General features: G+C 39.0%; 1 protein-coding gene across 1 annotated transcript in view; it reads right to left on the bottom strand.

Annotated features, from left to right (window-relative positions):
* ANKFN1 (ankyrin repeat and fibronectin type III domain containing 1) overlaps window positions 1-26,632 on the bottom strand; it is a 124,787-nt gene that overhangs the window by 82,809 nt on the left and 15,346 nt on the right. Inside the window, exons 4-6 of the mRNA XM_060763984.2 lie at window positions 15,269-15,479; window positions 9,463-9,657; window positions 6,035-6,148 (exon numbers count right to left, since the gene is read on the bottom strand). Of these exons, the coding sequence (XP_060619967.2) occupies window positions 6,035-6,148; window positions 9,463-9,657; window positions 15,269-15,479 (520 nt within the window). The remainder of the gene's footprint in view (window positions 1-6,034; window positions 6,149-9,462; window positions 9,658-15,268; window positions 15,480-26,632) is intronic.

Here is a 26,632-nt window from a genome sequence, read left to right as displayed (position 1 = left end):
TTCTTATTACTCTCAAGTTCTTATGGTTTCAAACATGCTGTCTTCCATGCATATGCACACAGGCTCTTCTGCTGCTCCAATCCCACCCATCATTCATTTGGCTACATGCAGACTTTCACAGCACCTTCAGTCCAGAAACAGTTCAGATGCAAGCCTTCCATAAAACTTGAACATGAAGACTCAGGATATTATAAACAAGCAAACAACTTAAAAACAAAACACCAGGGACTTTTCTTAATAAAGTCCATTTAGTACTTAGAATTAGTCCCCCTTCAACTTTCCTCAGTAAATCCTTAAATGCTTGTTAAAACACTCCTATAAGTGTGCTCACTGCTCAGGGATCAAAGAAATCCTCTCCGCAGCGTGGGGCCTCTTAAGCAGCAAAATCTCACTTTCTCTGACAAAAAGTCTCAGCTTTGAGCTGAAGGAGTGAAATCAAGAGCCACAACTAATAGACAGGACCTGCGAGGGAGAACTGCGAGGGAGGCAAAAGCATACAAAAAAACAACCAACCAAAAAACCCTTACACTGGTCTTTTAAAATCAGTTTTTGTTATATAATGGCCTAATCGAGGAGATTAACTCCCTGCCGGACCTGCATAGCCTGGGATTGTGTACTTAAATCAGTGGTTCTCAACCCTTTTGTGGACCAGAGCCCACTTTGACCAGGGACCACTCTCCAACATTAGTAGCAAAAGGGGTGAGGCCAGTTAGTTCTGCAAAAATAAAATAAAATAAAGAGGAAGGAAGTTCGCGGACCGGATTTTTGTTCTCGTGGCCCACTGCAAGGCTGCAGCCCACAGGTTGGGAACCACTGGTTTCAATTAATGCCACTGTCCAGTACCTTTTGCACCTGAGCTAAACCCTTAGCAAAATCATATGCACCAACACCAGAAATGATAGAAAAAGAAAATCCATTAGATTTTTTTGGAAAATGTATCAGAGGTTGGGTTGCTGTGAGTTTTTCGGGCTGTATGACCATGTTCCAGAAGCCATACAGCCCAAAAAACTTGCAGCAACCCAGTGATTCCAGCCATGAAAGCCTTCGACAATAAATTGTATCAGAGGTTTCACTTCAAAAATTACAGGACATCAATGACCTATACCTTGTTGCATTTTTGGTAACTAGGCCATACCAAAGTCACAGTTCAAAAGTGATTCAGGGAATGATGACAAAGGATGTACCCAGAAAGCACCTATAATCCACGCCCTGCTGCGTTTCCCCCTGGGGCGTTCAGACACTCCAGGGAAAAATGAATGCTTTCAGCACAAAGCAGGAAAACCCTGCTTTGTGCCGACATAGTTTGTCTACTGGAAAGACTTAGGTCTTTCAGAAGACCTGTGTCTTTCTAGGAGCAGGAACTGTGTAGATAAAACAGGGGATCATGATGTGTAGATGGGCATCTTCCAGAGCCCATCTACACATCTGTCTCAGGTTTCTTGGGCATCCAAAACAGCTCCTCTCCCAAAATCCCCTTTAAAAGCCTTTAAAAAGGAAACTAACTCTCCAGACCGCCTTTTTCCCTTCTCTGGAGTTCTCCTGGCTCATACCAATGACACACCAAGAGAAGGGGAGGGGGGGGGAGGAAAATTGCTCTTGCCCACTCCCCCTTTCTCTTGGCATGTCATTGATATGACCCAGGAGAGCTCTGGAGAAGGGAAAATGGAGGCTGGGTGACTTATTTTCCTTTATAAAAGGCTTTTAAAGGGGGTATCTTTTGTATTCTGTGCTCTGCTGAAAAGCCTGGCACTGCATGTGGACACCCCCCCTAGAAAAGCACACACTTTTGGGGTGTGTTTGTGTGGGCTAGAACCTGGGAACAATCACATTTTAACCACACAATTGCTTAACGGGCTTTGCAGAATCATCCAGAACTACCTTACTGTAGCAATAAATAACATTTTCTGATTCTTTATAAAAACCTACTTATAGAGGGTATACTGAAGCATTGGGGGAGGGGGTGTATTCTGACATTATTTTCTCCAGATTTTGTGTCATTCTGTGATCAATTGCTTCTTTTTAAAAATATTAAAATAAACACACACTAGCTATTTCATCACACAAGAGAATGAGTCCACTTTAAATCTGGTTTCTTCCTCCGGCAGAATTCTGGAGAAGCCTTTGCCTTTGTCTGTGTGTTTGTGTCTCATTGTATATCATTGTAATAAGGCATTGAATGTTTGCCTGTGTTTACTTATATATACTGTAATCTGCACTGAGTCCCCTTGGGGAGAAAGGCAGAATATAAATAAAGTGTTATTATTATTGTTATTATTATTATTATTATTAATGTATTTATTTACAGCATTTATATTCTGCCCTTCTCACCCCGCAGGGGACTCAGGGAGGATTACAGTGTACACATATATGGCAAACATTCAATGCCAATTTTGACATACAACATATACAGACATACACAGAGGCTATTTAACTTTTTCTGGCCGCCAGGGGAGCTGTCGCTTTCATCGTCCATCTGCGACACTGATGAAGTACTTCCGCATTCCCCGCATGTTTCTTTGCTGGAGTGCTTTGCTGGAGTCTTTTTTATGGCCTCATAAATTAGTTAATTTAACCTCCCCACACTTTAAGGTGGTACCTAATTTTCCTACTTGACAGATGCAACTGTCTTTCGGGTTGCAAAGGTCGACAACAGGCTACACAATTGGTTGGATACCCACTCCAACCTGGACTGGCTTCAAACTCATGACCTTTTGGGTCAGAGTGATCTTAATGCAGCTGACACTCAGCCAGCTGCGCCACAATCCCGTTGGGTTGTTGTAGGTTTTTTCGGGCTATATGGCCATGTTCTAGAGGCATTTTCTCCTGACATTTCGCCTGCATCTGTGGCAAGCATCCTCAGAGGTAGTGAGGTCTGTTGGAACTAGGAAAAAGTGTTTATATATCTATGGAATGACCAGGGTCGGACAAAGGACTATTGTCTGTTGGAGCTAGGTGTGAATGTTCCAACTGACCACCTTGATTAGCATTTGATTGCCTGGCAGTGCCTGGAGTAATTTTTTGTTGAGAGGTGATTACATGCCTGAATGAAACCTACAACAACCCAGTGATTCCGGCCATTAAAACCTTCAACATTATTATTATTATTATTATTATTATTATTATTATTATTATTATTCTAGTAATATGCACATCTGAAATTAAACAACCACGAATGCAAGTGACAAAAACATTTTGAACCTTCTAGAGACTACTAGCTACTTCCAAAATGCATTGAGGGATGATTTTCTTTCAACAGCGTTATGATTTCCTTGATAGCAAAATATACAGAATAGTTTTCAGTGGGATACTGGTGAGACAGACTTTGCAAAAAGAGGCTTCTTTCTAAGAAGCTTTGTTAACTGCAGTGTGCCTGATATTTTTTCCCCCTTTATCTCTCCCTCTTTGCATTTATTAAAGCTCAAGAGCGGTAGGCGGCCAAGGGAGATACCAGCTATCTAAGGCTACTCTCCTGTCTATGGAACAATGTGGCTGACCTCCAGCTTAAATGTTGACACAAAGCACTGTGTTTCTCATCTGCTGGTTTTAAGTAAGTGACTGTCAAAACATTGTCTATTCAGTCTGGGTTCATTGGTAATACTGAAAGCCACCCATGTGATTAATAAGAGGACTGTGATATCTAAAACAATTGCTGCTTTTAAAACTCTGTAATTTTCAGTTGGAAAAATGCTTAATATTTATCCACCTGACCCATCCATTAATAGTCCTGTTAATGCATTATAATTTTTATAATAGTATGACATTATGTTAGTGTGGAACATTATCTTGAGGTCAATCATCAAGCCTCGCTAGACCTTTCAAATAGTTGCAATAATTATGCATAGATAAAACAGTCAAGATCTGAACCAAAGAATAATCCCTAAGGCAACAAGTTACCTTTTATACTCTGGCCATATGCAACAGAGCTTTGATTGCCCTTTCTCTTTTTAAAGTGCTTTTAAAAGCAGGAACATAGCACAAAAGAGGGGAAATGCTCAACACTTTCATCTTATTATTCAGTCATTTATTCACAATATTTTACAGCTTGAATGTAATACAAATAGCTTGCTTAATGAAGCTAAAGTCGAAAAGTTAAGTTTCTTGAACAGTAAGTTTTCCCACACTATTCCCTCATTATGAAGTATTCTAGACCCATATTTGAGAAGAAAAAGCAGGCCATTAAGAGCACTGATGTCGGCAACGCTTCGTTTCCTCCTTTATTACCTGTCCTTTATAGGTCATTTTAGAGGAACTGACCTTTGGGAACGTGAAGGGAACTGAAATGTGAGAAACATGGAAATAGACTGATAATTTGTCAGAAATTATGAATCCAAGGGAAAACCATGGGATTAGTGGTAGACAAGAGCTCTAACTTAAACAACCAGACAAGCTAACTTAAACAACCAGATTAGTGGCAGACAAGAGTTCTAACCTAACTGTTGTAGGTAAAAAAAAACCCACAAGAACCCATGAGTTCTAACTCATCAGAACAGGGATGCTAGATTGTGAACAGTATAGTGTCTACATCCAGGGAAGTCATGCTACCCCTCTATTCTGCCTTGGTCAGACCACACCAGGAATACTGTGTCCAATTCTGGGCACCACATGGAATCATAGAAACATAGAGTTGGAAGAGACCTCATGGGCCATCCAGTCCAACACCCTGCCAAGAAGCAGGAACATTGCATTCAAATCACCCCCGACAGATGGCCATCCAGCCTCTGTTTAAAAGCTTCCAAAGAAGGAGCCTCCACCACACTCCTGGGCAGAAAGTTCCACTGCTGAACGGCTCTCACAGCCAGGAAGTTCTTTCTAATTTTCAGATGGAATCTCCTTTCTTGTAGTTTGAAGCCATTGTTCCAGGGCAGCAGAAAAGAAGCTTGCTCCCTTCTCCCTATGACTTCCCCTCACATATTTATACATGGCTATCATGTCTCTTCTCATCCTTCTCTTCTTCAGGCTAAACATGCCCAGCTCTTTAAGCCGCTCCTCATGAGGCTTGTTCTCCAGACCCTTGATCATTTTAGTTGTCCTCCTCTGGACACATTCCAGCTTGTCAATATCTCTCTTGAATTGTGACACAATATTCCAGGTGTGGTCTAACCAAGGCAGAATAGAGGGGTAGTATGACTTCCCTGGATCTCGACACTATACTCCTACTGATGCATGCCAAAATCCCATTGGCTTTTGAAGGGAGATGTTGACAAGCTGGAATGTGTCCGGAGGAGGGATAACTCGTTGCTCATAATAATTTCGTTAAAATTACCTTTATGAAGCGACATCGAAGCTTTTTTAAAAACCGGAAGTCCCTTTGCCCTTCTGAAGCTTTTCCCACCATTTTTGTTATGACTCAGGAAGTGAGTCGGAAATGATTCAGCTTTTCCCTGCTTCTGGTCCCTGGCCTCAGCTCAAGCCAGAGAAGCCAGTTTTAAACCAGAGAAGGAAGGAATTTCCTCCACTTGCATTTCCCCACTTCTGGAGTAAAAAAAAAAACTACTTTCAAAGTAAAGACCAACCAATGAATCAGGAAATAACACTTTCAAAGCATTAACAAAAGAATTCGGAAGTCTCAAAAGTTTTGAAAAGTTTTGAATTTTTTTTCTGTGAAAATTGGAATTGACTTTAGAATCGAACCACCAGCACCCCCTTCATCTGAAACGAGTTTTGAACCATTTTTAAAAAAATCAACCTAGCCTACTGTATACATACATGCTTTATACCGGAGTCCTTAATACCACTTGATAGTGTATCTGAAGAAGTGGAAGGAAGCCCTTGCTAAAATAAGAAAAACAATCTTAAAGGTACTGCCACATTTATTTTTTCCCTTTCTTTCCTTTCCTCCTTTTCATGCTTCAAGAGCTACTTCAAGAGTATGGCTACTAATTTGCATAACTGAAACATAGATACAGCATTACATCCATCTTGATCCACTCTGTGCTTAATGAGAAATTATGTCTGGCTGCAGAAAAGATATCAATCCCATATTTAATTCCATGTATATAAACAAAAGGTCATGAAATTGATCCAAAGCCAGTACCTTTGTATTTGGTCACCACCGCTGAGTTCATGCTCTGAGGTTCTTGGAAAGTGACAGTGAGCGATGTACTGCTTGTTACCATAAGGCAGACGTTGGTTGGTGCCTCTGGGGCTCCTGGGAGCAAAGAGAAAATATTGTGTCTCGAGCGGAACAAATGCCTTTCAAACAGTGCCTGGCTTATCAAAGAAGCAAGTCAAAACTCTGAAGCTATATACAGCAAGCTTTGATTTAAAGATGTTTGCATTTGTCTTGTGAACACTAACAACCAGTCCCTGCTCATGAAATCTGATAGACACCATTTGTTTCTCTAGTGGCTTCATCTCTTTTGAATAAAGGCAGCATCTCTCCTCCATCTAACCCTTTCTTGATACATGTAATGGGACAGATAAGAAACTAAGAAGCTCGTAACATTTTTTCCATTTCAGTACTTCATTCACATTTTTATTAAATAAGTAATCTTATCCATATTATTTATTTATTTATTTATTTATTTATTTATTTATTATTTAAGCTTATATGCCGCCACTCCTCTGGGGCTTGGAGCGGCTTACAAGACTAGCTAAAATCTCACAAAATTTAAAAGCAATTTAAAACAATTTAAAAACAACACTATCAAACATTAAAAGCCTGTCGAACTTAAATGATACTTAAATAATATTTTGTGAAAAAGGTATTATTGATTATGTTATTTATTGGGTTGCTGTGAGTTTTTCTGGGCTGTATGTCTATGTTCCAGAAGCATTCTTTCCTGACAGTTCACCCACATCTATGGCAGGCATCTTCAGAGGCTGTGGGGTCTGTTGGAAACTAAGCAAGTGCGGTTTATATATCTGTGGCCATTCAGTGCTAATTAAGCTGGGCAATTCATACTTGCCTTAAGCGGACAAGAGTTCTTTATCCCACCGTGGACATTCCACAGATATATAAACCCCACTCACCTAGTTACAGATACAGACAGTAGTTTGAGAAGACCAGAAAACTCTACCTTAAACTGAATGAGAAGGGAAAAGACAGAAAAATGTAACTTGCTAATTTATAATTTATAACATTAGTGAATGTGGGGTGACAGAGAAAACTTTAAAGAAATGCCATGTAAAGAATGGAGCAGAAACTTGATTAAAGGTTAAATGTTTTAATTGATCAATCTGTTTTTTAGATGATTGATAGGAGGCCCCAATGGTGCAATGGGTTAAATCCTTGTGCCAGCAGGACTGCTGACCGAAAGGTCGGCGGTTCGAATCTGGGGAGTGGGGTGAGCTCCTTTCTTTCAGCTCCAGCTTTTGATGTGGGGACATGTGAGGACCCTCCCACAGGATGGTAAAACTTCTGGGCATCCCCTGGGCAATGTCCTTGCAGACAGCCAATTCTCTCACACCAGAAGTGACTTGCACTTTCTCAAGTCGCTCCTGACATGAAAAAATAGCTGATTGATTAATTAATACAAGTCATCATCCTAAGATGGTCTTACTGTAGGATTTCTTCCTTGGCATGATTTGTCAGACCTTTACCTCTGCCTATCTCTGAGGCCAAGAGGCAGTGTGAATTGCCCAGGCTCACCCAGGGCCAGGCATGTAGCTGGGGGGGGGGGGGGGGCTTCAGCCCCCCCCCCCCGAAATTCTGATGGTGGTTCGCAAAAAGGCCTTACTGGTACATTATTTAAACTGTTATGTTTATTCATATCATGATCTGATCACCATACTCAATATATCCCATATGCATGGGGGTATTGGGGTAACGATACAAAAAGTTTGCTAGGGTAGACCCTCTTTCACTCAGACTCAGCCCCCCCCCCGAAACAAACTCAGCCCCCCCCCCCCGAATCAAAATCCTGGCTACGAGCCTGCCCAGGGCCCTTCCACACAGCCCTATATCCCAGAATATCAAGGCAGTAAATCCCACATTATTTGAGTATGGACTCGGATAACCCAGTTCAAAGCAGATATTGTGGGATTTTCTGCCTTGATTTTCTGGGATATAGGGCTGAGTTGGGATTCCAAGCCTCATCTCCAGAGTTGTAGTCCAATGCTCAAACCCCTACACTGCAATAGCTCTTAATTAATCTACTACATGTAAATAACGATGGACATAAGTAAAACCTCAGTAGCAAATATTTAGCTCAAATAGTGAAAGAAGTGTGATACTTAATAAACCACAGCCCACTTAGAAGGAAACAATTTGTAATACATGGGAAACTGTCTCTGTACCAATCAGGAGCAGGTAGTACTCATTTATCTATCTTAGTACTGACCGCTTTTTTGGGTAACATCAGCCCTGAAGGTGATGAACCTGATTGCAATAGATGTAAAACAAAAAAGCTGCTGGGTTGATTTCAGCACAACAGATTTTAATAAATCAGACAATAATAAATCAGCAGACAAGAGTCCTTTGTCCCACCCTGGTCATTCCACAGATATATAAACCCTTTTTTCCTAGTTCCAACAGACCTCACTACCTCTGAGGATGCTTGCCATAGATGTAGGCGAAACGTCAGGAGAGAATGCCTTTAGAACATGGCCATATAGCCCGTAAAAACCTACAACAACCCACAGATTTTAATAAAGTTTATTTATTTATTTATTTATGAAAAGCATCATTTTCTCCTCTCAGCTCACTAGGGCTCTGAACACTAGGTTTGACTGATGAAATACTACAAAACATTATCTTAAAACAGATTTAAACAAGTCCTAAAAAGATTTTGATTTTGGCCCCTTCTACACTGTCATATAATCCAGATTAACAAAGCAGATAATCAACATGATGTGCTTTGAACTGGATTATATGAGTCTACACTGCTATATAATCCAGTTCAAAACAGATCATCTGGATTTTATATGGCAGCGTAGAAGGGAACTGTGATGCTCGAAACAGTCTCAAAATAGCTGTAGGGACCTGAATCCTTAGATCAGGGGTCCTCAATCTGGGGTCCCCAGGTTTTTGGCCTTCAGCTCCCAGAAATCCTAACAGCTGCTAAACTGGCTGGGATTTCTGGAAATTGTAGACCAAAACACCTGGGGACCCCAGGTTGAGAACCACTGCCTTAGATGGTCTCAAGTAGAGTAGACCCATTGAAATAGTTGTTGAATCATGATTCAGTAGTCAACTTAAGTAAACTCCATTGAATTGAAATGATAAATAGAATTGACTCCAGATGCTTCTATAATCTCATAAGAAAAATGGCTTCCTGCCAACTCCAAAAAACCCCAAAACCCAGACAATTGTTTAAGCGTTCTTGAACTTTGCCATTCTTTTTATTTTATGTTTAGGAAAAACTCTCTACCTGCTCCAGTTTTTCTACCTATATAATTAAGCTTAACTGCTCAGCAAGAATGCTATTGAGGAATAATTGCAGATTGCTGCACTATGAACTGTGTGGGTATTCTTCTATTTAATATTGGCCACACATTCCCGTTACCCCCATTTGTCCTTACTGGCATGCTCGTAGCCTGATTTCATGCGCTTGTAGAGCCGGTATCTCCATTCCCAGGCTTTCAGTTGCTTCTCTTTCTCACAGCTGTCTGTACCCAGACCTTCGCTCATCACTTGTGCAGACAGCTCACTGACTCGTTGCTGAGCTTCTTGAACTAAGTTGTTCAGGTGGATCGACCTGCTCTCCATATCAATAACTGTCAAGAAAAAGGAACAGTATTAAATCCCAGGAAATTATTGAGAAAAATCCTGAATTTCATCAGTATTCAGGGCAGGGTGGACATGACATCTGGATATTGGTTATTGTGTCAATTAAAACCATTGGCCAAGTTGATACAGCTGAGATGGAAGTGGTGAATCCCAGACTCTTCTGTGAGCCTGCAGTAAATCCTAGAGGATTTCAAAATGTGTCACTCACAAAGGTGAACCCAGAAAGAAAAGATGATGGCTGCTATCTTTTTAAAGGTGGTTAATATGTTTATTTATTTACCCTATTTATATCCTGCCTTCCTCAATCCCGAAGGGGACTCAAGGTGGCTTTACATATAGGGAACTATTCAATGCCTTGAAAGAACATACAATTAAAATAAACATATAAGTTAAAAAATTAAAATTAATGCACAATAAAACATTGCATTCACTATTAAAATCATGCCATCTACAATCATAATCCGGGACTGTTCCAGTAATCATTACACATATTTCATATCTATTATTGCACTACAGTTATTCTCCAAAGGCTTAAACCAAAAGCCAGTTTTTCACTTTCCTTTGGAAGGCCTGGAGGGAGAGGACTGATTTAATGTCTCTGGGGGGGAGGTCCACAGCCGAGGGGCTAACACTGAGAAGGCCCTGTCTCTCATCCCACCAGTCACATCTGCGAGAGAGGTGGGATTGAGAGCAGGGCCTCCCCCGATGATCTTAATCTCCGAGGTGGCTCATAAATGCATAGAGGATAAGTCTACAGATGACTAAGAATAAATAAATAAATTTACACTGCCTCTAAGTTCAGAAGAATGGACATCTGCAGCTGGGGAGAAGAGGGTCTCATAGGAAGCCTTTCGAGAAGTCTGTAGGACTAGTGCTGATCCAGAGAGCTTTTTTGGTTCTTAATTTACAAGCCAAATATGGTGTCCAATTAGGGATCCCCACAAATGCCCTGTTTTTGCTGCCATCTAATGTTTATGACATTTCATTGCCATTAACAACCAGGCAAGCCACAATGTATACTTTGAGCACTGGGTTCAGTTTGTTGGGTCATGCATTGTGTAGATTTTGATTTATGGGATGACATACTATTATCACCTTTAAAATACCAGTATAGTCTGGGTTGTTGTAGGTGTTTTGGGCTGTACGGCCATGTTCTAGAAGTGTTTTCTCCTGATGTTTTGCCTGCATCTATGATAGGCTTCTTCAGAGGTTGTGAGGTCTGTTGGAAACTAGGAAAATGGGGTTTTATATCTGTGGAAAGTCCAGGGTGGGAGAAAGAACTCTTGTCTGTTGGAACTAGGTGTGAATGATTCAGGTAGCCACCTTGATTAGCATTTGATGGCCTGACAGTTTTTAGCTGTGGCTTGTTCCTGCCTGGGGGGATCCTTCTCAGGCTGCACAGAGAAGCATGTGGACAATTGTCAGGCTACACAGAGAAGCATGTGGACAATTTTAACAGAAAGGAGGAAACCATTAAAACAAACAAAATCTGGCTACCAGTACTAAAAAAAACCTCTAAAATTGTAACAGTAAATAAAGAACAAAACTCAAACACAGGGGAACTCCAGACAAGAAACAATCAGGAACAGCCAATCACATCTCAACAAAGGATTTCCCCAGGCAGGAACAAGCCACAGCTAAAAACTGTCAGGCCGTCAAATGCTAATCAAGGTGGCCAGTTGGAACATTCACACCTAGCTCCAACAGACAAGGGTTCTTTCTCCCATCCTGGACATTCCACAGATATAGAAACCCAATTATTCCTAGTTTCCAACAGACCTCACAACCTCTGAGGATGCCTGTCATAGATGCAGGCAAAACGTCAGGAGACAATGCATTAGAACATGGCTATACAGCCCGAAAAACCTACAACAACCCAGCGATTCTGGCCATGAAAACCTTTGACAATACCAGTATAGTCTGTTTCCCTGTCCCCTACCACCACTAGCAATAAGAGCTTGAGGAGATTCTGCAGTTGAACCAGGGCAAACTTTGGCATTGGGGTGAAACCATAATACAACTACTTAAGCTGATCCCATAATTCTGCCCATGGGGAGGGGGAGCGCTATTTACAATGTATTTGTTTTTGAAAATTCCATTTTGACTTTGGGTGCAACTTCTAAGACTGATTAAAGCAACCCTGAAAACAAACACAATAAAAAGTTACCGGTAAGCAACACAACAAAAATGAAAACAGTCTAAAAGCTTTTGAGACCAAAGAGGGAAACACCAGGGGCACAATCAAAGAGCAGCAGCAGGTCTGATGTAGAATCAAAAGAGCAAAGCAGTAAAATAGCTCAGGCACAAATTGCTCAAGAGAAATGGGTAATTTTGACCTATCAGCTATCAGTGAAAATCCAAAGCAAACAGGCAAAGGGGGATACTATAAAAAAGGTCACCATCATAGGCTTGTTATTGGTTGCCATCAGATCTCTAAAGCTAAGAATACTCAAATAAAATTTCAAAGCATGGGCAACTAAATTTGGGAGAAGATCACATGTGAAGAGCATCCTTATATATACTGTCTGTCCACTAATGCCCCTATCAGTTATTTTCTTTGATTATTTTCTTCCATTTTGTCAGTTATTTAGAATTCACAGCCAAAGAGTCACTCTAATGTCTCTGACTAAACCACAAAGCCCAGGATTTCATATGGTCCCACCATTGCCATTAAAGTGGAATCAAAGTGCTATGATTGTGTAGTATGAACTTTTTACACCCAAACTCAGCCATTGGAGGTAGAAGGGGAAATGAACAAGCAGCACCCACTGGTGTATTTGGCTTCTTATTCAGTGAGGATATAAGTGTAAGAATAGATTTTGGGTCTCACTTGCCAGACTGAGAAAGCCAATTTCTTGAAAAAAATAGTGATAAGCAGAGGATGGTATTACAAAATGGAAATTAAGTAGTTACAGATTCATATTCTGTGTTCATAGGCGTGTTAGTATTAATAACAGGAAATGAATACTAATTTATGATTGCCCTCACATGCCATCAGACGGCATTTATTTACAGATGAAGTCAATGAAAAATTGGTTTAGTCCTTTTTTTTAAAAAAACGTACCGCTGTTTAGAACACTCAAGGCTGTGTTTTCCTGTAGATTTGTCATGCCTAATGAATGTTGCTTCAGCCGTCAATCACGTCTTCCAAACCCTGTCACCCTTGGGTTTTTTCACCCCCAGTCACGAACCATCACAGAAATATAAACAAATAAATACAAAACTACACAACTCTTTTCATTGAGCAGCCATGCTATACACGAGGGTAGGAAAATCCCCTGGGAAACTTAAAGGAGGCCAGGATAAATGATAATGTAAGTGCTGTGGACATAGCGGAGCAATAAAGGTGCACCGATGCTGAAGGCCCAGCAGAAAAGTGGTGGCGGCGGAGAGAAATAGACACCCTCACATACACTCACAACCCAGTGGAAAAAAATCGGCAATATTAGTAGCCTCAAGGTGCAATTTCCTGGAGCTCTGAGATTGACAGGTCAGTACTAAATGTTGTTAATTTAACTAACTCCAAATTAATGGAAGAGTCTGCTGGGTCTGAACCCCTGAAAACACAGTTTCATTATGGCCTTGCTGGGAAAGGCCTAAATATAGGCATTGACAGTTTTGAGCAAAGTCCGTAGGCTTCGGTGTATTTTTAGCCGCAGGTAAGGCGTCAGAATTTGTGTCATGGCTTAAAGCATGATTAATGGACTCGGCAAGTCACTTGCTCTCCTCCAGCAAACAAACAAACAACCAGGGGGGAAAATGGAGCGAGACACAGTTCTCCGAAAGAAGACAAAGGACAGTTTCATAACCCACTCTAAGTGCTCTTAGTGTATTAGTCTGCTGCTGATATTGGACAGGGGTTGGCTTTGGTTGAAGCCAGAGCAGCACACACACCACACATGGGGCATACACACACAGAGACACAAAATACAAGGATCCCATTTGTTGCTGGCTGTCAGTTTTGAAGCTCCCAGACTGAGCTCAACTGAATTAATTTGGTTTTCATAAGGATCTTGCGAAAGCAAAAACAGTCCCAAAGCGTTGGGTTCTGGATTTATTTGTTGACTTATTTATTGTGCAGTTGTACTACGTGGACTGGTAATATCAAAGACTAATAAACCAAATTGTTGCAAGCTACTGCTGCTGAGCTCCAAAGCTCACTGAAGTCTCATTGTGAATCAAAAGGGGGAAAATGACATTAATCAATAGATAAATGGTACTAGCAGAATACTAGGTCCTGCCCATGTCCAAAGAAAGTTCTAAAACATGGACAATTTTTAGAAATTTTTGCAAAACATCAAAGTCCAGTCTGTGTACAGAACACACACACACATATATCCATACACATGCTATATGCACAACTTCTTTCCTGGGGAAAACAATTTGAACCAAATTAAATGCAACATGTACAGAAATCTCATGTGAAAAGGTAAATTTGATTTTTTTATTATTAAGATAAGATTTGTCAATACAATAGACTCTCAGTTAACCAGCATCCATGGAGATTAATAGACACCGGATAAATGCAATTTCTGGTTGCTTGAGAGTTACTGTTAAAATAGGCCAAGCTAATACTATAATACCTCATATTATACCATTCTGTAAACTGACTTGATATTAATATTGAAATACAGTAATGAAAAGCAAATAAAGACAAATCTAATTTATTGTAACACAAATTTAGTGATTTATGCATGTGCTTTAAAATTTATTTAAAGTATTATTTCTTCAAAGTTGTTACAGCTTAACCTGAGAATTTTGGTTGCTTGAGTTCCAGTTAACTGCGAGTCTATTGTGTTGTAATAAAGAATGTGGAATTAACTTTGCAGACTTATAAATAGGATCGAGCTACTTGGAAGTCACATTTACTCCATATGTGCTTAATTTGATTATTGTTATTCTTGTAGTAATAGTATGTAAATGTGGGTTAGTGAGTGGGAAAGGTTTAGGCAGGGGCCGCCAAGCCTTTGATTGTCTGAAATCACCACTTTTGTCTTTTGGGTCTTGCACCTTTGTCTCACATGAAACTGGACACTTGAGTTAATTAGAAAGTCACCAGCATATCCACACCACCATTTCCTCATGGACTGTGCCCTCCCAAGGGGTGTCCATGTAAAGTATTGGTTCTTTGAACTGTCCAATCACCAGCTGTCATTCATCCTGCTACAGAAATCTCTTCCTGCTGGCTGTGATGTCAAGGCCTGCCTCTTTTCCAGCCACTCAGGAAAGGGAGTGGGAAGTTTGAATAGCTGTCAGAACTATAAAAAATGTCATGCATTTCTCTGTAAATTTGTGTTTGTACATTTTGAATTGAATGGCTTATTTTTACATCCTTTTTGGCTGAATCGTAATTGTTTGTTTCTCTGTCCTGGCTGATCTGATTTAGCAGATGCTCACTGGACCCGAACCTCTTTAACAGTGGTCCTAGCTAAAATCACTACACATGGACTTCATTTGGCCAAACACTTGCACTTCTTCCCCCCTCTCATGTGCCAGGAACTGTGCAATCCAATTCATATATCTCAAAGCCCCTTTGCCATTGTATTTACCTAGGATTTTTTTACAGTTTGGCAGAGGTTTGCATTTGGCTCTACTTACAGTGAGGACTCTCCTTTGCCCCAACTTTCAAAAGGAGCTTAGCAATAGGGATGTTATTTGTCAGGATGGCGATGTCCAGTGCAGTTAATCCTTCACTATTAGGAGTGTTGAGATCCAGTTCTTCAGGTGTGTATTGATAGAGAAGGATCTGGACAGCATCCAGGTCCTGCTGTTCCACAGCCTCCAGCATGGCTTCACAGCACTGGAAGTTCTGTTGGCCAACAGAGAGATAAAGAGGGAAACTGTTAACATAACTATCTCTTCTAGGCCCTTTTCTACTTCTCTTTTATAAACCACCTATTATTCTGTAGTTAAAATGAATTAAAGCAAAGTTACTAGCTGTGTTCCAGCATCTCAACCATTTTCACCCATCCGACCCCCCAGGTGTTTTTGTGTGGGTTTTTTTGGAAGCTAATTTAACAGAGGCTTCTCATGCTCTGATGATGATGATGATGATGATGATGATGATGATGATAATTTATTTGTATCCCTCCACCATCTCCCTGAAGGGACTCAGGGCGGCTCACAAAGCATTCCAAAATGCTGCACATCAATAAACAATACATAGACACAAAATGATAATAACATGAAATTACAACTGCAATTGTAACACATAATAACACATAATAAAATATTGTATTTTATACTATAATAAAGTGCTACCTTTGATTTGGTGTAGATTCTTACGGAGATGTTATATTTTTGTAACTAACTTCTGAAAACTTGGGAAAAGGCTATTATAAAACATGTTGAATAAAGAAAGTATAAATTACATTTCTTTGTTGCTGACTGGGTCAACACAATGTATGTTTGTTGAATGTTATCATAGCTCTATGTTACGGAGGGGAAGAACTGGATGTTTGGAGACTGGGCTTGCATCTACACTGTAAAATTAATGCAGTTTGACATCATTGCCAAGGCTCAATGATATGGAAAGCTAGGATTTGTAGTTTGGTGAGGCACCAACACTCTTAGGCCAAGAAAGTGAATGATCCAATAAAATTACAACTCCTATGAGTCTATAGTATTGAGACCTTGTAGTTCATGTGCTTTCAAACTGTATTAATTCTACAGTGTGGATTCACCCAGAGTGCAGCAGCAAAAGAATGTTTCTCATCCATGAGGTTTCCTTTTAAATAAAAATAAGGTGGTTATTTCAGGCATTAGATTTTGAAGTCATTGAAAGGAAAGCTAATTGCTAATTATTTTTAAATATTGTTCTATTTTATTCCCAGTGAGCGGGATAGCTTGTTCTACAACTTTTGGGTGACACAGTAACTTGGTCAGGCTTGAGTATTATGCACCTTCATTTTTTTCAAGAACTAGCATGTGGAGTGGGATACAAACTATTGGCTGCTTAACCTCAATCACAGTCTAGTCAAGACACCCTCATATTAAAAAGATTGTATGCCCTAATTTGTGGCCATGTTTACTGGTGATTGTGATCTGAAAGTGATTATGAAATTATTGTGATAGGACAAGATTGCTCAATGAAAAAAGGATCAGGCTCCTGTTGTATAGAAGAGGGGATGTGTGAAGATGCTACTTGTCATAAGAAAGTCCAGCAGAATCTCTGTTTTTCTACACAACTGTGAAAGGTTCAAGAGCCCCGTTTCTTCTTGTACCTGGCAACCCAATGACAAGATCAGTTCTGAAATGCACATTGTGTGTCTCAATATTGCTAAATGGTTAGCATTGGCTATAACGTATTGAAATGTCTTTTACATTTCCTTGCAAAATCCATTCAAAAACATTTTGCGATTTTCAGAAAAAAATTGCTTAAAATGGACCCAAATGTTTACAAGAGAGATTTACACCATGTTCTGTTATTCACTTTGAAATAAATATACTGGGTAGTTCAAAGCGGTTCATTAATAATAATAAATTTAGTCTAGTATTGTGGGTGGATGAAACTAAAGGCCCTTCCACACAGCCATATAATCCAGAATATCAAGGCTGAAAATCCCACAGTATCTGCTTTGAACTGGGTTATCTGAGTCCATACTGCCATATATTCCAGTTCAAAGCAGAGAATGTGGTATTTTATTCAGCTGTGTGGAAGGGGCCTAGAGAACTGTTGAGATCTCCCACATTTGTATGAAAATGTCTGAAATGATCGAAAGATTAGATTAAATATTTTTCCTCTGACAAGAAGGGTTAGGGAAATTCAGGGTAAAATTAAGGGTATATGCGACTTTAAGAACTCTTCCAGATATATCTGAAGAACTGTGAATTTTTGCAGTATAGTTCTTGGGGTTTTCCAGTTGCATTGCCTACACATTCTTTTGCTCCATTTTGGAGGGGAATTGTAGAAGCAAATTTTAGATCGGCAATACAGTTCTTCCAAGAACTTTAAAAACTGTAGCATAGTTTGTTGAAGTGCATTATGATTTGAGGGGCAATTTTTCCCTTCTAACCCCCCCCCCCCAGTTACATTGTTATTTTTAAAAAATCATCCATATTTCACTGAATAATAGTCACTCCTCCTATTTTGAAAGGGGAAAAAGCAGGGGAAGTGCAACAATTATGTGGTGCAATATGGTATTTATTGATGTTATCTAGAGGTATGGCACAAAAGTGTCATTTCACTGATGTACTATAACTTGAAAAAAATTGTAAAGGAGGAAAAGAGAAGAATCTTTTGCTTTGATATGTCTCATCATCATCATCATCATCATCATCATTCCACACAAAAGTGGGAATAACGTGTTACAGCTAGTGCTAGAAATCACCAGAAAATAGTCTGGGGAAAAAGAAGTATAACAAAATTTAAGCCGTCTCCCCCTCTGAAAATTACAGCAGCAAATACAGCATTTTCTCAACAGGAAGAATTAAATCTCCCCTCCTTTCCTTTTCTGGTCTAAATAGTTTATCCACTGCTGCAACTGATGCACTTCATTTTTAAAAAAATCCTGCTTGGTGAATGCAGGAAAGCATTTAATATTAGATGTTGTTTAGTCATTGTGTAGAATAATTGGAGGCATTAGAAATGAAACATTATAATAAAATATTGACCTAAGGTATTTTATAAACTTTACGACTTGACTTTCAATAAAACGACAGTGGAATACACAATGGGAAGTATTTCAGTTATTGTTGGTAGAATGCAGGGTTGTAGAAGTCCTCAAAAAGAAAGACAACACCAAGATTATTTTACATATGCCAATCCATTGTAGGCCTTCTTTGGGATACCCACATCAAACTAACCATTCCACACAACAATTCATAATGAATGTCATTGTAGTCCTTGGCAGAGAGCAATGTATACATATGTAAACAATTGAGCCAAATATCTCCAGTCATTGATCCAATCTCTGATCCAAATATCTCATTACATCTGAAGTTTCGAATGTCCTTCAGGTTATTGATGTGGTCGCATAGCTCTAGAGCCATCAGAAGATGAACAGATATTGGACCAATGGACCAAGTTCTTCTAAAAAAGAAAATCTGCAAAATTGTTGTTGTTTTCTAACATTTTTACAGTGAAACAATATTCATTACCCCAAAAGGAACAGGCAGAAAAAGACAAATTGCAAGAAACAAAGAAACTTGGCATCTCCTAACTGAACTGAAGCAGGTGCAGAAATAGAATATGGCCTCCAGGTTTTTGTTTACAGCAACTTCCTTCTAGCGCTCTGCAGTGACCAGCCAAGTTCCTCAGAATTCCCTTTCAGTGTCCCTTAGTGGTAATTATCTAGCAGCATTTTTCCAGTCAGAAGAAAAGACAGAGGAAAAATTGGATGAACGAAGACCCGGATGAGCATTTTGGAAACTCTGAGAGAAGTATGTGACAACGCTAAGAATTGTTGGTCCAAACAGAAATGAGAATTGCTGCAGAAACACAGAGCAGATAATAGCTGCACACAAGCTGCTGTACTGGCTTATTTGGGTACAGTTGGGTGGCCCTTGCCATTCTAACAACTGGAGGACAACAGACTCTACCTATCTACCCCTTGAGCTTGTAATGGATTAGGAAGATGAACGGGTGATTTTTGCACAGCAAAAAGAGGGCAGAGTAACAATGAATTTCATGACACTGTCACTATCTTTTTGCATCAAACCAAGAATTGGTTGTGTAGTCCAACTTTGGGAATGTTCTAGATATGGTAGTAGGTTTCTTTTAAAGGGGGGGGGGGATAAGTATCTAATACCAGGTATTACTGACTATATTTCAGAGGAAGGTACTAACAAAACTGCTTTGGAGTATGATTCATAGAGTCAACTTAGCTCTTTTTTATGGTTTTCAAAGTAACGTTCTTCCCCTTTTTCCAGTCTATTTGGCACCCTGAACAACCCATAATTTCTGGTCCATCGAAGGAGAAAGGATCAGAATCGTCAGGTTCTGACCTCATTTTGTATATTTTTGTCAAAACTTCGTTTGCGAAACATTCATTAGGTTCAAAGTGGAATTCTAATGTAAAGGTCATAGGGTTCCCAGCTTCTGAAAACTTCACTTTAATATCTTTCAAGTGTTTCAGAATTGGCTCATCTGAATCTGAAGACACATACACAGGCAATCTGAAGACACATACACAGAATCGGAGAAAGAAAAGCCTAACTGAGATCAAGTGGTACTGTGTGATATATTTTCACAACTGGGATAAGATCTAAAAAGGAAAGGGAGAAATTAAAGACGTGCAAATCTTAGGGATGTTCAGGCTACCTCGCTGTCACTAGTCTTATACATCATAGACGTAAGCCATGCTAGGTTTTCAAAGCAAAACAAAGAGAAAGAGACCTGTAACACCTTAAAATAGATAAAGACAAGTATCTAAAGACAAAGGTATTGTGGCTCCTAGTGCATTTTATCAGAGGCTTAAGTGGTTGTGCTATTATAACAAAATGTCAATTTCTCTAAGTGTATTTGTTGGCTTGTCTTTTTATTGTGTTATACTCGTTTTATATACACTCTTTAGGTTTCCCATGTGTTAAAACTTTACATATTTCACCTGTGGATGAAGCTTTACACTCATATCAAGTTTTGCTTTAGAGTGCTTGAGGACAATACAAGATATAATATCTAGAGAATCTGGTGCTTTGTCATTTTTTTGTGCAGGAAATATATCTCTATTCTATGATCAGACTATTTCACAACAATAGTGGAAATGTTTTCAAATAGATAGTGGAGCAAAAACATCAGATTTTTTTTATCCTGAAGGGGTGGATTCCTTCTGGCTTGATAGGATTTCCTTGGCTGGATTCTTGCCCTCATAATGACATTGGTCCCTTCATTGACTCATATGAGCAGGTTCGATCAGTTTCCCATTTCCTAATAAATTTGCTGCTTACAATGGAAGGCTTCAGGTCTCTGGACTTTCATCCCCACTTCATAGCATGTGGCTATGTTGCTATAATGAACTGTGTCATTGCTTGAATATTGGAAAGTTCTGAAAGTAGTGTGGACTCATTTAAGTGAGCCTCAGATCCAAAATGAAAATCTCTGGTCATAGATATGCTGGGCAGTGCTGAATGGATGACATGCCCTCAAAAAGCCAACATCAACCCAATGCTTGTCATGGAGGCAAAGCTAATGCCTATTTCCCCAAGAGCCCCAAGAGCCGCTTTAGGACATGCAGAATTTTTAAAGTTGTCTTTTATGAGCAACAGAAACACAAAGACTTTGCCAACTCCAATAAGATGAGCTAAGAGCCTTCAGCAAGTGTAGCAATTTCCAAAGAGACAGCTGTGTTTGTTTCAGTAAACAGGTGCGGAGGGGGGAAAAAAGGAATCTTGTAGTGCTCTTAGAACTAAACAAATGATTTCAGCATAAGCTTTCATAGATTACAGCCACAAAGGGTTTGTTAACACTCTATGTGAGTATTATTAAACCCCCTAGAGATTTCACAAGTTGTGACAATAAATGTTTACAATTCCCTCAACATTTTCAAGGTGAATGGATGAGTGTTTGTCCTTGGTATATTTTCTTATTTGATAGTTTTTTTAAATCAAGAAATGACAAGAGCTTGCTAAGCATATAAAAAAGGTTGATGTAGCTTACCATCCATCTGGTGAGCCTAAGTAGAAACCAACAAAATCTAGGAATTTTTTTTCACCATAAATCCCAGAATTCCAGCTGACATGAACACATTGGATGAGGTATTCTGGCTGTTGCAATTCCAAAATTTACATTCCTAAGATGTAGGGGCAGATGCGACTTAATTGGGTATCTGCGGATCAAGCGTCGAAGCCAGACTTCTCCTAGAGATACTTTGAGAATTCTGCTTACGTATTGTTTAAAAAAGATGGGTGTTACTATAAAAAGAATACAAGAAGGGAAGTATTTGCATAGAAATAGAACATGCAAATTTATATTTATATGTGCAAATCTATAAAGGATTGTTATCATTTAAATAGTTATGCAAAACGTTTCACCATGCAGGAATGAGAGAACTATTCAGTCTGCTGCCCAGGTACCAACTACTGATGGGCAACCAAAATTCTCTCCTGTTCTACCTTATCATTTTTCAAACTGGATCTGGTGCTCAACAGCCCATCAAACAGAAGATCCCTTCAAGCACAGTACTGTCTACTGACAGTCCTCCAATTGGAGCATTGTAAAGGAGAACACATCAGGGCCACCTAAGTGTGCATAGGAATTAATTGATTTTTTCAAACTATATTCTCCCCAAGGACATTAGATATGCCCCAGTCTTTAAGAGGAGCCTGAAAACGTGGTTGTTCCAGTGTGCCTTCCCAGAATAAGGAACCCTAAGCAACATGTCCCTAATCGCACTTTACTAATGATCTAGGATTGTCTGCTCGCTCCATTTCTCTCCAAATACCCATCCTAGTTATATGTCACCTTGTCATGCTCAGTATTTTAAAATTTTAATTATTACATTTGGCCCTGCCATAGGTTTTTTAATGCGTCGTGGTGTTACTGTTATTGTTTATTGCTTTGTTTATGAGTTTATTTATTGTCTGTATTGCTGTGTTGTTTTTATTGATGTATTTGGGCTCGGCCTCTTGTAAGCTGCACAGAGTCCTCCGGGAGATGGTAGCGGGGTATAAATAAAGGATTATTATTATTATTATTATTATTATTATTATTATTATTATATTCTGCCCCCATCTTATTTGTAGTGCAAAAAACCATGAACGAACAACACAATATTTAAAATGAAAAACATTTTTAACCAATATAAACTTATCACTACCTCAATGGGTTGATCAGAGAGTCAAGTTAGTTATGGTTGCTGTGTTGTTGTTGTGTGCCTTCAAAGAGTTTCAGATGTAGGGTGAGCCTAATCTGAAGTTTAGGGCAGGGGCCAGGTAAATTCCCTTGGCTGGCCACATTCATCCCACAGGCTTTATTTTGGGGACCCCTAGTATAGACAACACTGGGCTGAGCTTGGGAGAGTTATAAGCTACATAAAGTCTTCCTCTATATCCGTGGATTCTGCATCCACATTCTCAACCATCCATGATCTGAAATTATTCTACGTGGGGAAAATAAAATGTAAACCTTGAGTTTGCTATTTTATATAAGAGACATCATTTTACTTCATCATTGTATATAATGGAGCTTGAGCATCCACGGAATTTTGTGTCCGCAGGGGTATTGGAACTAAACCACAGTGGGTACCTATTGGATCTGTCAAAGTGGTTAGTGAAGGGGCAATGAAGACTTTCTCTTCATCTCACCACAATCACAGGTATGTTTGCTAAGGACATGGGGGAAAGCTTTCATAGTGGTGGCTCATAGGTTGTGGCATTCCTTCCCATAGGAGAGTCAGTTGGTCTCCTTTCTTCTTTTTTTCTGCTGAGAGAAAGGCATGTCTTTTTATCCAGAATTCCTTTGGATTATACTGTAAATTATATGGAGGAAAGGGCTTTTAGAAGGCTTAGATTTTTATCTTTTAAATATTTTAAAAGTGTTTTATATTGCTGTAATTTTGTGTTTTTAACTGAACTGTTGTTTAATTATTTATATTTTACAGAAATAATTTTATGCAGCCTGTTTATAAATGCTTGCAAACTACTTTGGATCCTGTACAAGGGGAACATTGGGATATAAAGCAGACGTTACTCTGTAAAAGTAACATAACAAATGGGAACATTGATGCTTTATTGGTTTAATGAAAAAAGCCTTTTAGTAACAACAGCAACAACAAGAACAACAACAGAGGTTCTTGGGATACCCATAGAGTAGCATATTTCATTTGGCATATGGTTTGCAGTCCAGTTTATCAGATAAAATTGCATCTGATGAAGTGGACAGCAGTCCATGAAAGCTTTTGCCAATTAAAACATTTTAGCCTTTCAGGTATCACAAGCTCTTCCGTTGTTTTGGTTGCAAAATATTAAAGTGGTTTCTTTCTATACAGTTTTATATTATTTTAAGAATTTCTTTTTTCTTTCCTTGTATTTTAGGGGCATTTTGACTGTACAGCTTCCAATTTCTTTTTAAAATAAATAACTTTATTGAATTATTGAACTCAAAAGAAACAACAAAAACAAGCAGAACAAAATAAAACCAAAACCACAGTACTAAAGCATATACTAAACAAATGAAATCTTTAACATATTAAAGTGACTTCCAATTTATACCTACTAAAAGTAAATGATTCTCTCAGTCTCTATATTATTATGCCTCCCTAACTGATGAAAATATCTTCAACATTTTCATCAGTTAGAGGGAGATCTCTATCACCATTTTTTCCATACATTATAACCACTTTAGATATCAACAAAATAGAAATCTATTAATACTTATATCAATTTACAAAACAATATATAAACTATACATTGATACAGTCCTTATAAAGATGTGATTCAATTTCACTCCTCAAACCATATTTTCATTAAATTATCCTTTTAAATATTCTGCAAAAAATTCCAATCTTTCAAGAAATTGTTCTCAGATATGCTAATTTATCAATTTCCACTCTCCCAGTATTTTTTAAACCAATATTTGTTTAAACCAATATTGTTTATTTTTAAACCAATATTGAAGGGTTATCATGTTTCCCAATATTTAGTATAAACTCTTTGTGCAACTTCCAGTTTCATGCATTGCATTTCAATATATTTTGAAGGGAGCTATAAATATTAGATATAATTGGGAGTGTAAATCATACTATCTCTAATCCCATTCAAGTCCTTCATTTGAGACATAGAGCTTGGTAAAGGAAGAGGAAATTTTGACTTCAGTCTTATATGGGCCTTTTTGGTTTTTGTCCCACTCTCACTGGGTCAAATGTGATCAGATGTCTTTACCTGCTACTTCTAATGGATCTTTGCCAGGAATGAGGGCGCATCCAGACAGCGCCTAAAACATGCAAGCATCCGTGTTTTTACCTGGAGTGTCCAAACGACGCCTTGGGTAAAAACAAATTAATTTGGGACAAAGCAGGAAAACCCTGCTTTGTCCTGAATTAATTTGACACCTGGAATGACCAGGTCTTTCAGAAGACCTGGATCATTCCAGCTGTGAATGCTGTGTGGGTCAGGGGATCGCATATCACAACTTCTGGTCCCAATCCACACAGCTGTCTTAGGTTGTTTGGGCTCCTGAAGCCTGAAAAACTCAAGACAGCCCCCACCCCTCCCAAAACCCCTTTAAAAGCATTAAAAAGAAAAAAATAACTTACCCATCTGGCATTTCCCTGCTGGCTCTCTCCTGTTGCGTAGAAATGATACACCAGGAGAAGGAAGGAGGGGGGAGAGGAACATTGGTCCTGCCCCCCTCCTCCTGGTGTGTCATTTCTATGTGCCAGGAGAGGGTTGGCATCAGGAAAGTGCCACAGGTAATTTTTTGTTTCTTTTAAAGGCTTTTCTGGACAGTTTTCTTTTGCGTCTAGGTCCCCTGTCAGAAGCTCCAGCAGGGCATCTTTTGAAACCTGATTGGGCCTGCATTAAAGTCCTGTTTGGAACCTCCCTGAATGAAATTAAGGGCCCAACTATTCTTTTGTGGTTAGAATTGTACCACATGACACATTTTAAAATATGCTTGGAAGAAAGCAATTTATTTGACTGATATACCCTCCCACAATGTTCCTAACACATCTTGAAAATGTCAGAATGGACCATGAGCTGTCATTAGGTATCATTTTTGGTGAATCTCATTGAAAGTACCTCTCTGTAGAACATTGGGGCTAGTAGCTTTTATTAGAACTGAACTGAACTGACACAAAAGCTACTCACATGATAAAACAAAACTTGAAACAAGTCGGAATAAAAACCTAGTTCTACACACCTTCAGATTGGAGGTGGGAAATCAATTATACAGTCAATTGTTTCTTTCAAATCCCCTTCTCATCACAGAAGATGTCACAGAGAGTACTAAGCTAGCCATCTGCTGATTTCGGATATAATGGACTCCACATCCACCCACCTACCGTTTTACCACTTTATCCACAGTTCATGTGAATTACACCAAAGCAATTCACAGTCTTTCAATACAAAGAAAATTGCACACCATATCAAGAGAAATACATTTCACACCTTGTACTAGAACTGGATATTTTATGTGCTTAATCTGAACATGGCCCACCCATGGATACAAATCAAATATTTTTTTAAAATAGGAATCTGTTCTTATTTTGCTATCCTATTTCATTGTTTTCTCCTTGCTAGGTCCTTGCACAAAATAGAATGCTTTTGTACACCCCCTCCCCTTTAAAAACTCTTGTGTTGATAATAGGGAAGATAACCAATGCCTTTTGGTTCCAGGACTTTTTTGGATACCAAATTTCATGGATGATCAGGTCCCTTGTGATCAACAAAAACAAACAGATTCACCTTTATTTTTTACATTAGTTTACTAGATTATCTTTACTATCAAACACAATGTAAATGTTGTAATTAGTTATACATACTGCCCTATTTTGTTTAGATGTCACAAGGATTATCCACAGGATATATAGATGGCAGACATATACTTTGGAGGATGCACAATAATACTAGTGTCAGAATATTATGGAGGTTGGGGACTGAAGACCTTGAGGATTCACAACTGCAGGTGCTTTAGTTATAAAGCTGTTTTTTCTTTTTGTTTGTATCATCTAACAAACCTTGGAGTAGTTGTAAGCATGCTATCATTGCTTGGGTAACACAGAAAAACCACACAATTGTAGCCCTGTCTAAAGACAAATTGATGCCTGGAGTGGAAAATCAAAATGGCACTTCTCTCTTAACTGGGAAAAATAGGGCATAATTTCCTTAAGACTAATTTAAATATACAGAAATACAGGCAGTTCCCAAGTTACAGACATCCAACTTACATATGACTTATAGTTAAGAACAGGGGTGAGAAAACAGGAAGTGAGAGAAATCTATTAGGCCTGGGCAATGCATGGTTCTAAATGGTTCTAAAGTACTTACAAAACTAAAGTTCTGGTGGTGAGAATTTCAAAACTCTAA

This window comes from Anolis sagrei, chromosome 2, assembly GCF_037176765.1.
Source record: "Anolis sagrei isolate rAnoSag1 chromosome 2, rAnoSag1.mat, whole genome shotgun sequence".
Classification (NCBI taxonomy): domain Eukaryota; kingdom Metazoa; phylum Chordata; class Lepidosauria; order Squamata; family Dactyloidae; genus Anolis; species Anolis sagrei.
This window is presented reverse-complemented; position numbering and strand designations above follow the sequence as displayed.